Here is an 11,616-nt window from a genome sequence, read left to right on the forward strand (position 1 = left end):
GCGGTGACTTTCCCGAACGCCTTAAAGGGAACGCACTGTGACTCAGGGTACTGAGAGGCTTCTGGCCCCCTTGAGAGGCGGGGCTGCGGAGAGACGTCCTTGCCGTTCTCAGCCTGTCCCGCGGGCGCCCTGACCTTGGGTAGTGACTCTTCTAGGACTGCCATTGCTCAGCGTCCCCTCCCCCAATGGCCCTCTGCTTCCTATGGCAAATCAGCCAAATGACCACGCGGTCTCTAATCTGCGGTGACCCACAGCGCCCTCCTCACCAAGCTTGAAAAAGGGTGGGGCTGGGGTGGGCCTAGCTTCCTGAAGAAGGGGTGCAGGGCAGCTAAAAGGTAAGCAGTGTCAGAAATGGAGCCGCCAAACTTTGCCCTGAGCTACACCGTGCTCCCCCCTACCAGCGGCCTCCGACACCCCCCACCAGATGAGTCCTTACTTGCAGGCTGGTACATTATACCCATTTCGCAGTGGAGGAAGCTGAGACCAAGGTCACACAGAGAGCAAGAAGTAGAGCTGGGTCAGGCTAAATCTACAGGCTCGACACTGTTTACAGTCTTTCATTAGTTTAGGTGTTGGGTTTTGGTGGAGACTGAGGAGTGAGGTCAGAGAATGCTACCCAGGTGACATTTTACCAGCTCTTGCCAGTGAGCTGACATTCTCCAGGTGGAGAGAGTGGGGACTTTCTTTCTTTCGTGTACAGGCCTGGAAAGTGTTTAAGGCATATTCCTGACATTTGCCAGGATCTGATGGGAATTGGGAAGCTGAAGCTGCCAAGACCGGCTAGGGCGGGTCCTAGGGCCTCGTAAAAATTGCAGAGAAAAGTGGACTTTGTCCTGGAGTACAGGTGCTGGGGAGAGGAGCTAGTGAAAGTCTTTAAGCATTTAAGCAGAAGGAAGGGAGGTGAGAAATGCTCTGGCTGATATGTGGGGGATGAGGGGGCCCTGAACTAGACCAGGGGCAGATACATTTGAACCATTGCACAAGAAGCCTGGAAATAAAAGCAAGACCTGACTACTGGGTGTACAAGGAAGGCCAGCAGTCAGGAAGGTGTATGAACCTACTACTTGATTAGATTGGAAATCTGCCTCCTGCCACCTCTACCTTGTCCGTTTTTGTAACCTTGAGCATAGCACTTGACTTTCACCCCAGTAAATGAAGCTCAGGAGCTTCATTTGTCAAATAAAAACACCCATCTGTCTAGCCTCTCACCTAACTGTTGTGAGGAGATAGTGGTCATCAAAGCACTTTAGGTAGTGTAAAACCCTTGTGATTCACTCAGTCTTGCAAAAGCTCAGTGCTTCAGGAAGATCAGAAATGATCAGACCCAGGGGTGCCTGGATCGCTCAATCGGTTAAGCATCCGACCTCGGCTCAGATCATGATTTCATGGTTCATGAGTTCGAGCCCTTCCTGGGCTCTGTGCTGACAGCTCAGAGACTAGATAGAGCCTGCTTTGGATTCTGTGTCTCCCTCTCTCTCTCTGCCCCTCCCCCACTCACACTCTGTCTCTCTGTCTCTGTCTCTCTCTCAAAAATAAATAAACTTTTGGGGGCGCCTGGGTGGCGCAGTCGGTTAAGCGTCCGACTTCAGCCAGGTCACGATCTTACGGTCCGTGAGTTCGAGCCCCGCATCAGGCTCTGGGCTGATGGCTCGGAGCCTGGAGCCTGTTTCCGATTCTGTGTCTCCCTCTCTCTCTGCCCCTCCCCCGTTCATGCTCTATCTCTGTCTGTCCCATAAATAAATAAAACGTTGAAAAAAAATTTAAAAAAAAAAAAAATAAATAAACTTTTGGGGCACCTGGGTGGCTCAGTCGGTTAAGCGTCCAACTTAGGCTCAGGTCATGGTATTGCAGTTAGCTCGAGCCCCACATTGGGCTCTGTGCTGACAGCTCAGAGCCTGGAGCCTGTTTCAGATCCTACCTCCCACTCTCTGCCCCTCCCCCCGTTTGCAGTCTGTCTCTCTCTCTCTCTCCTCTCTCAAAAATAAATTTAAAAATTAAAAATAAATAAATATTAAAAAATTAAAAAGAAAGAAAAAATCAGAGCCAGTCACTGCCAGGAGAAATTTCAATTTGGTGGATGAAGTGAGATGCACACAGCAGCTTCATGTCCAAGATTGCAGAATAAAAGCCTTTAAAGAAGGTTGTTTTGACTGCAGGCAAGGCAGTCAGGGAGGGCTTCTGGAAAGAGGCTGCTTTGAACTGAGTTTCAAAGGGTAAGATGAATTTTAATAAGCAAGTCAGAGGAATCATATGGGCAGACACAGAAGGAAGGACTCTGGGAATTTATTCACTCAGTTATTTATTTTGTCCCCACTTTTATTTTATTTAGAATTGTAAATAGGTAACATATTCACATGGTTCAAATTTCAAGAAGTACAGAGGCACCAGGGTGGCTCAGTCAGTTGAGTGTCTGACTTTGGCTTGGGTTATGATCTCATGGTTTGTGAGTTTGATCCCCACATTGGGCTCGCTGCTGTCTGTGCAGAGCCCACTTCAGATCCTCTCTCTCTGTCCCTCCCCTGTTTGCACTCTCTCAAAAATAAATAAAACATTTTTTTGAAAAGTACGAAAGGTTATACAGTAAAAATCTCACCTGCCCCAGACCACCAAGGTTACCAGTTCTTTTATATTCTTTGTATATAGGAGTGTGAGTGTGTGTACATATTTTTTCACTTTAATTACACAAATGGTAACACTCTGTTCCTGCTATTTTTTTTAATGTGTATTTATTTTTGACAGAGAGAGAGAGAGAGAGAGAGAGAAAGCACGCACGCGCACATGAGCAGGGGAGGGGCAGAGAGAGAGGAAGACACAGAATCCGAAGCAGGCTCCAGGCTGTGAGCTGTCAGCACAGAGCCCGATGTGGGGCCTGAACTCACAAACTGTGAGATCGTGACCTGAGCCGAAGTCGGACGCTCAACAGACTGAGCCACCCAGGCGCCCCCGTACCTGCTATTCTTTACACTGATTTTTTTTACTTAGCAATACATTCTAGAGATAGTTCTATATCAGTACACAAAGAGCCTTCTCATTGCATTTTATGGCTCGATTATGTTCTTTTAACCAGTCTCCCAGCTGATGGGTACTTTGTTTGTATCCATGAAGTTCAAGGAATGTGGAAAACCGTACCTAGTCCAGTGTAGCTGAACGTGGAAGCCCCTTCCATGTTGGTGACGTTACTCATAACCAGAAACGTAGCTCAATTTTAATGCTGGGAGCAGTAAGCCTGATGAGAGGAAAACAGATACACACAAAAAAGCATCATCTGGCCATTTTCTCGGTAGTCTGGTGGTCTAACCTCCAATAACATATTAAGTAGTTTCTTGCTTTCGGGTTGCCTCCACCCATGTCTCTTCATCGTGGTCTTTAAAAATATATATATTTACTCATTTTGAGGGAGGGAGGAGCAGAGCGAGAGGGAGAGAGAGAATTGCAAACCGCAAACGGGCTCCGTGCTGACGGCGCTGCAGGGCTCGACGCAGGGCTTGAGCTCAAGAACTGTGAGAACATTGGGACGCCTGGGTGGCTCAGTTGGTTAAGCGTCCAACTTCAGCTCAGGTCACGATCTCGCGGTCCGTGAGTTCAAGCCCCGCGTCGGGCTCTGCACTGATGGCTCAGAGCCTGGAGCCTGTTTCCGATTCTGTGTCTCCTTCTCTCTCTGCCCCTCCCCCATTCATGCTCTGTCTCTCTCTGTCTCAAAAATAAATAAAGGTTAAAAAAAAATTAAAAAAAAAAAGAGCTGTGAGAACATGACCTGAGCTGAAATCAAAAATGGGCTCCTTAACCAAGTGAACCAACCAGACGCCCCTCTTCATCATGGTCTTTACAGCAACTACTCCCGCCACTTTCCACAACTGTTTCCACCAGTGCCTATACATTATGTTGTGGTTAAGGTGACCATGTAATTTATTCTCCAAACCAGGACACTTTTGAGAGCGAAAGTGGACACTATTGATAATGGCATTGGGATAAGCAGCATAAACCGAGACTGTCTTGGCCAAGCTGGCATGTCTGGCTCTCAGGTGAGGCATCCAGCGGCTAGACTGGGGGACTTCTTAAAAGCAAGACCATGCCTTATTTATCTAGGCATCTCCAGCATCTTCCCAAAGCCTGGTGCAGCGTAGGTGCTCAATGCACATTTGCTGGTTGAATGAATGAGTTGGGTGTAGAGAGCACTAAGCAGTCATTTGTGAGGCCTCCACAGGACGCTGAGGACAGAATGTCGCTAGCAACCCAGGGGCTCACCTTTGACGCCCGCCATCATTGTTAATAATATGTGGGTTTTCCTTGTAATGTCTGACATCCCTTTTGCAAACTGTATGCTTTGACTTTTTTATCCAGAGCTTCAGATCATTTCCACAATACCTGGCTGAGACCCAGGCTGAGCCTTGGAGATGTATCAGCCTGTACCATGCCCTAGCCTTCCTCTACCGTCCTCTCCATGGTCAGGAGCTGAGTGCCTACTGGTCAGCATGGGTGCTAGGACCAACGTGTCCATGGGCCTAATCACTAACCAGTCTCAGCAGCCCTAGAATGTGCAACTTAGCTTCCACGGATCCCCTGCCCCTTTCCCTAGCAGGCTTCTGTTACATAGTCCCCATCCTCAGGGCTGCCTGGGTGACACTCCTGAGTAAAGATGCTAAGTATGAAGGGAGGTTTATCAAGACTGAGACCTAGACTGCATAATGAGCTTGCCTAAAGCCTCCCACCTCCCTAATTAGTGTGATGATGGATACACCCACTCGGCTGGGCATTCCTATTTCCCTTCTCCTTTTCAGAGTTCCCAGCAGGTTGGAGAGGTGAGCAGGAACCCAAACTCCTGGATTGAAGGAGAGAGTCCTCTACCTCACTGGCTTGACTCTAGTGACCCATAGGGAGGAAATGCTTCACCTTCTTCCACCCCAAATCTGTGTGGGCCGAACTGGCAGGAGGGAGGGGATGACAGTCATAGAGATGCCCTGGGCCTCAGTCCTCCATGTGTAAAATGGGGGGTTTGCATGCATAATCTCTGACTTATCTGGCACAAACATTGCACAGTCCATCTCTCTGGGCTAGGGTCAGCCGAGATTCCCTCAGAGGTTTGTGAGGGGACCCTAAGGCCAATTCCTTCTCTCTCTTCTCCTTCTCTCCTTTTTCTCGAATTGAACACGGGACCCCAGAGTCCTGGGTAAATGCTTATCTAGGGCTGGGCTTTCCTTCTCATAAAAGGCAATAGACCAGCAGACACCTGGGCCACACTTCTCAGAATGGGAATCGCTACAGGTCTGGTCCTAGCCCATCCTGAGTTCAAATCTGATCCCCCAGAGACTAGAGCAAGGAACTGTGATGGGGCAGCACAGGCCCCATGCCTGCCTGCTCCATATGGACACACTGAGTAGGAATCAATACATGTGACTTCAAGTCTAGCTCCAGCCCCGACTCCTTCACTGCAACCTCCTTACTTACCTTGAGTAAGTCATTTATCCTTTCTTTATGCCAACTTCCCTGGGAAGAGTGTCATAGGCCAGATGTGGAAGCCATCCCAGGTCTACAGTCAAGCTCAGATATCACTGTTTCTGTCGAACTCCTTTATGGTCTCAGCTGGAAATGGTTACCCCCTCCCTAGAGCTCTACAAATATTTTATTCGTGTAATTTATTGACTGTGGTCCACCTATCCCCCCACCCCCACCCCCACACTTATTATTTGTTCTTACTTTTGGGGCTAACAAGCCAGTAAAACCACACTCAAAATGGCTTTAAAAAGCATGCCACAGGGGCCCCTGGGTGGCTCAGTCGACTGAGTGTTGGACTTTGGCTCAAGTCATGATCTTGTGGTTTGTGAGTTCAAGCCCTGTGTGGGGCTCTGTGCTGACAGCTCAGAGCCCGGAGCCTGCTTTGGATTCTGTGTCTCCCCCTCTCTGCCTCTCCCCCACTTGTGTTCACTCTTTCTCTCCAAAATAAATAAATAAACATTTAAAAATAAATAAACAAGGATAAAAGTATGTCACAGATTGAGGAGACTAAGGAAAGGCAACTAAATGCAATGGGATCCTGGATAGAACACCTGGAACAGGGGCTCCTGGATGGCTTAGTTTGTTAAGCATCTGACTCTAGATTTTGGCTCAGGTCATGATCTCTCAGTTTGTGAGTTCAAGCCCCTCATTGGGCTCTATGCTGGCAGTGTGGAGCCTGCTTGGAATTCTCTCCCTCTCTCTGCCCCTCCCCAGCGTGCTCACTTTCTCAAAGTAAATAAATAAACAAACAAAAAAAAAAAGAAAAGAAAACTTGGAACTGGCACTGGTGAAAAAAGTGGTGAAATTCAAATAAGGTCTGTGGTCTTTTTCTTTTTTCTTTTTTTTTTAAATGTTTTTATTTATTTTTGAGAGAGAGAGAGAGAGAGGGAGAGAGAGAGAGACAGAGTGCAAGTGGGGGAGGGGCAGAGGGAGAGAGAGAGAGAAGACACAGAATCTGAAGCAGGCTCCAGGCTCCGAGCTGTCAGCACAGAGCCCCACTGGGGGCTCTAACCCGTGAGCCAGGAGACCATGACCCCAGCCAAAGTCAGACACTCAACCAACTGAGCCACCCAGGCACCCCTAAGGTCTGTGGTCTTACTAATCATGTACCAATGTCAATTTCTTGGTTTTAATTGTACTATGATAAAGTAAAATGTTAATATTAGGGGAAGCTGGATAAAGGGTATACAGGAACTCTGTATTATTTTTGCAACTTTTCTCTAAGTCTAAAACCAGCTCCAGGCACCTAGGTGGCTCAGTCGGTTGAAGGTCCAACTTAGGCTCAGGTCATGATTTCGGGTTTCATGAGTTTGAGCCCCATATAGGTTTTTCTGCTGTCAGCCTGTCAGCGCAGAGCCCTCTTAGGCTCCATTGTTCCCTTCTCTCTGCCCCTCCCCTGCTTGCGTTCTCCCCCAGAATAAATAAATATATTTTTTTAAACTAGCTCAAAAAAATAAAGTTAAAAAAATGTACAAATTAATGCTGACCACTTAAAAACAAAAGTAGGGGAGGGGGAAAAAGTACGGGAGGAGGAGGGGTTTATTGGTCCATATAACTGACAAGGGGAGGGGTACGTGGGATCAAGGCATAGCTGGATCCAGCAGCTTAATTGTCGGGAATTGTCTCCATCTCTCCTGCTTCTGCTTCTGGTATGATAGCTTCATATTCAGGCTCCCTTATCCGTTGCGATAGCAAACAACACGCCAGACCTCCAGGCTGATATTCCGCCATTTAGCCACTCGCGTGTCTATTTCCCTATAGTCCTGTTTTGTTCACTGATGGATCCCTAGCATCTAACTTGGTGTGTTGAATGAATGGCTCCAGCGGAAGTCCTGAGATTGAGTCTCATTGGCTCATACTGAGTCACGAGCCCATCTCCAAACCAATCAGTGTGCCTTACTTTACCTGGGTCACGTGGGTAGAGTCAGCACCCGCCCCCTCCCCAACACGGGGATCAGAGATGGCAGGAGAGCAGTTCCCCAAAAGGAAGCAATGGGTCCTATTATCAGAAGGGTTGCAGGCAAACCAGTATTTCTCCCGAATCCCCCGAATGTAGAGCTGCTGCTTTTTCTCCACAACATAGACCCATACGGAAAACGCACGGGCTTAAATCCTTGTGGGTGCTGGGTGTGCTGAGCTCCCGGGATGCAGTCTCAGGATAACCCTCATTAGTGGAAGATAAGAATAGGGCTCATCTCTGGATGCTGGGCTTCTTGCAGCCGGATCAGATGGGCGTGGGTGTCAGGAAAGGGGAACCAGCGTGGCCAAAGATGTCAGAACCGCACGACTCTTCCCTGCCAAGACATTGGGCAATTCCAGGCCTGGAGCCCTTCCGGTCTCTCTCTCCCAACGCTAGTCAGAAGCTTCAGATCTAAGGTCTCATTTGTTCATTCGGTTTGGGGTGCCACGGGGAGAGGGACAGGGCTAGCCTGAGCATTGGGACGCCTCAGATGAGTGCCTTATGCCTGTGAGGAATATCCAGTGAGAAGACTCAAAAGTCTCAGCTCCCAGACTTCACCTAACCCACAGGCGGCCTCCGAAACCACCATGTCCTCCACATCCTCTTCCACTCCTGCAGGAACAGAGGTCGGGTAGGGCACAGTGCCCACAGAGAAGAGGTCTGACGTGTGTGTTTTTCAGATATTTTATTAAGAATAAGGCATATGACAGTCACCCCTAAAGCACAGGGCTCTATTTCTGTAGGTGAGTGAATACACTCTGAAAAGCATTGGATTAAAAAGCGCAGCCAACAGAGAATTTAGAGCAGGATCCCTCTGCCCCACCAATGGGGCTCCTGCCAGGTGGTGTGGAAGCCCTGCATGTCCCTATTCAAGGCTGGCACCTCAGGGAGAGGGTGCTTAGAGATCCCAGCTCTTTGCACTAAGGAGATGCTGTTCCACACCCTCCTGGCCTCCCTCTTCTCCATGGGGAGACCTCTACTCTGCTGCTGGCTTGGGGAAGGGCTACCCCATTTCAGCCCTGGAGTGGTCCCCCAATCTGCAGGCCACTGTGGGTGGGATATGGGGGGCAGGGGTATAGAGTCTCATGCTGCATTGGCCACTTGTCCCTGGCTGGCTTCCAGAACAGGGAGGGGTCCCCACTTGCAGCTCTCCTTCCTGGGTCTATCCATACTTGGTGTGTGGCTGGAACTCCACCTCGAGGCGGGGGCGGGGGGGGGCCCTGAGTGTTCTTGTCAGCATGCCCCTCCCCAATGGGGACTCATGGTGCTGCAGAGAAGAGTGGAGCGGGGAGGAGACACGATCCTTTCCCTTCTAGTCACCCACACATTCCAGGGGCTCATGGGAAGCTGTCTTTCCTTTGGCAGTGTGGGTCCCCCAGGCTAGGAGAGGGAGAGAGCTGGAGGCTAAAGAATTTGGGGCTCCTAGGCCAAGGGAAGGCTACTGACTCCCAGCCCCATTCTGCTGCACGTGGGGCAGGTGGATAGAGGGAAGTCCTCAGTCCGTTATTTCTAGAAGAATGGGGAAGAGGAATTGGTTAAAATTGGAACCCTCCATCTGCCTCAGCCCCTCCCCCCAGCTTGCTAAGTGGAGGAGGAGGGCTTATTTCCTTTCCCAGACCCTCAACACCTCAGGTGAGAGTCAGCAAGTCAGCCAGCACTCAGAACCTTTCATCTGGGGGATCTCCAAGCACCCCACAAATAATTGTCATTATCTCTGGTTGCTAGAAGAGGGACAGGAATTTGGAGGTGCTGATGGGGTTACTTGGGGAGAGGCAGACAAGCTGCCGGAAGCTCCCTGGGGGAGGGGTGTGGTGGAGGCCCCCTGGCTAGACACCCTGGGTACCCAGGAGGGAAGGGGAAGGGCTATTGCTATAGAGCTGGGGGAGGCCAGGCAGGCATAGCTATGGCTTTTAGTCGGGGGGGGGGGGGGAGAGGGTGGATAAAGTACTTCACCATCTCTGTAGAAGAATCAACATAACAAAGTCACCCTGTTTACCCCAAAAGTGTGATTGTGGAAGCTCAGGATCTAGGTGGGTTGCTCTAGAAAGACACCCTTTCCCTCCTTCCCACAGTCCTTTGGGTCCCTTCAGGAGAGTGCAGCCAAGAGAGGAGAGAGGCCTCCTCACACAGGCACCTCTGAAAGGGAGGCAACGGGACCAGGGGTACAGTGAGTCACACACACTTGAGGGGGGACACGGAGGGCAGAGGCACAACCACGGGGCAGGAGAGAAGGGTAAGAGGCCAGGGCAGGGCAAGGACTCCAGGCCAACACTGTGGCCCAACGGAGACTGAGTGAGAGAGAGCACTGTCTGTCCTAAGGGCATCCACACCTTGGGCATCTGCATTCCAGGGGCTGGACGCCCGGATGAGGCCCAGTTATTGCACAGTCTCAGCAGTCCTGAATGCAATCAGCTGGGAAAGGACAGCATATTTGTGGGGGCCCAGAGTGTGCTCACTGGTTTTGATTCTTGGGGATTTCCCACTCCCTCCAACATAGTGAAAGAGGACAGGATTGGGGGTTCCCCCTGTTCATCACAGGGATGGTGATGGAAGAAGGGTTCACCACCCCTGGAGACTGGCCCTGCTCAACTCCCAGATCCTGGGTGACACACAGAATGCTCAGCCTCAGTCAGGACAGGATCTGCCAGGACGCGCTACTTGTGACAGAGGTAAGGGCTTCTCCCTGCCCCCCACCCTCCCTCTGCAGCCCCTGGAAGACCTCACAGGCACTTAGGACCATCAGAGGAGGCATGGCATGGGGGAAGGGGCTCTAGGGGTTTGTCTTTCTAGGGGTTGGGCTTGGGGTGAGGGCCACACTAGACCAGAACTGCACTTCCTGCCTTTGGTCAGGAGAGGGGAGCTGGGGGCAAGTAGTTAGGATGTGGGGTGTCTCATTTGCCATTTCACTACTGGCTATCCTAGACAGATGCATCCGGCCACTGTCAGTTCTGGTAGGATCAGGGGCATCCCTAGAGGGGACCAGCCTGGGGACTAACCTGTGCTCCTACCTTCCCCCCACCCCAGCAAACTCAAACCTCTCTCAACTACATCCACTTCCAAGAACCCGGCCCTTCTTCCCGGCTCTGGGTGCAGCTGGGCAAAATTAGCACCAATAAACAGGACTAGGAAAGCTCCCAAGGCAGCCTTCAGGTTCCCAGCTGCATCCGGAAGGGGACGGCCTTTTGTGCCCTTCCACAGCCGTACGTATGTCCGTATGTCCGTATGTCCGTAGGGGACTCAGGAGTGTCCCCCTCGCTTCCCTAGCGCAGCTCCGGGGTCTAAATATTGGATGAGCATCCTGGGAAAGGACTGAACTGGAGACAGCTCTAGACCGGGTTCTGTCACCAAAGCCGTTCTGTACTCCTCTCCGAGGGTCTATGGGTGCTACCTTCCAGAAGTTCAAACTTCCATCACGTCACAATTTCCCTACCAGGGGCTCTGGCAGGAAATGCCTCTAAAGTGTTGGGTGCTCACCGGTAAGGACCTATCAGCAGGGTAGGGGTAGGAGAAGCGGCATCAGAGGAAAAAGGTCCAGCCGCTAGCCCCTAGCTCGAGCCTCCCCTCGAAGGAAGGCTTGGCGGACAGGGCAGCCGTGCGGGGCTGGGGGAGGCCCGAGGGGGGAGCTAGGAGGCCTAGGGGTGCTAAGTGCCACTGCGTTCCTTTTGTAGGCCAGCCCAGCCTTCCCCCTCCCGTCCAACGATTGTCAGCTTTCCCGGGGCAGGGCGTGACCTCCGCCCCCTCCCCTCCCTGCAACAGGGTGGAGAACTGATCAGCATCCGTACGTACACCCTCTCCACAAAAAAAGGTGCACTCTCGCAGCCCCGCGTTGGAGCTCCCTCGGGGGAGGACAATACAAAAGGCGGGGGCGGTTGGGCGGGGTAGGGGAGCTGGGGCCGCCTCCGTCCGCTCCCAGGAGGAGCGCCGGCTCCCGCGGCCCCCGGAACGTGCGTGCGCGGCCCGAGCTGCGTCCCTAGCCGTAGGCCGGGCCGGCCTTCCCCACTCCCCACCCCGCAGCCCCGCGCCTATTCCGGCTCCCCGGGCGCGCTGGGCGGGTTGGGCGCGGCCGGCGGGCCGGCTCGGTCCGGGGGCTCCTGGGGAGGCGGCTGGCGCGGGCTGCGGCCGCTGGGCCGCGGGGGCCTCCGGGCGTAGAGGAAGAGCGCGGG

The 11,616-nt window shown here is 51.8% G+C and overlaps 1 protein-coding gene across 1 annotated transcript in view; it reads right to left on the bottom strand.

Annotated features, from left to right (window-relative positions):
• Positions 1 to 8,121: 8,121 nt before the first annotated feature.
• CCDC92B (coiled-coil domain containing 92B) overlaps positions 8,122 to 11,616 on the bottom strand; it is a 19,458-nt gene continuing 15,963 nt past the window's right edge. Inside the window, exon 5 of the mRNA XM_040455097.1 lies at positions 8,122 to 11,615. Within this exon, the coding sequence (XP_040311031.1) occupies positions 11,476 to 11,615 (140 nt within the window). The 3' untranslated portion in view covers positions 8,122 to 11,475. The remainder of the gene's footprint in view (position 11,616) is intronic.

The sequence above is a fragment of the Herpailurus yagouaroundi genome, unplaced genomic scaffold, assembly GCF_014898765.1.
Source record: "Herpailurus yagouaroundi ecotype Mexico unplaced genomic scaffold, PumYag 215, whole genome shotgun sequence".
In the NCBI taxonomy this organism is placed as follows: Eukaryota; Metazoa; Chordata; class Mammalia; order Carnivora; family Felidae; genus Herpailurus; species Herpailurus yagouaroundi.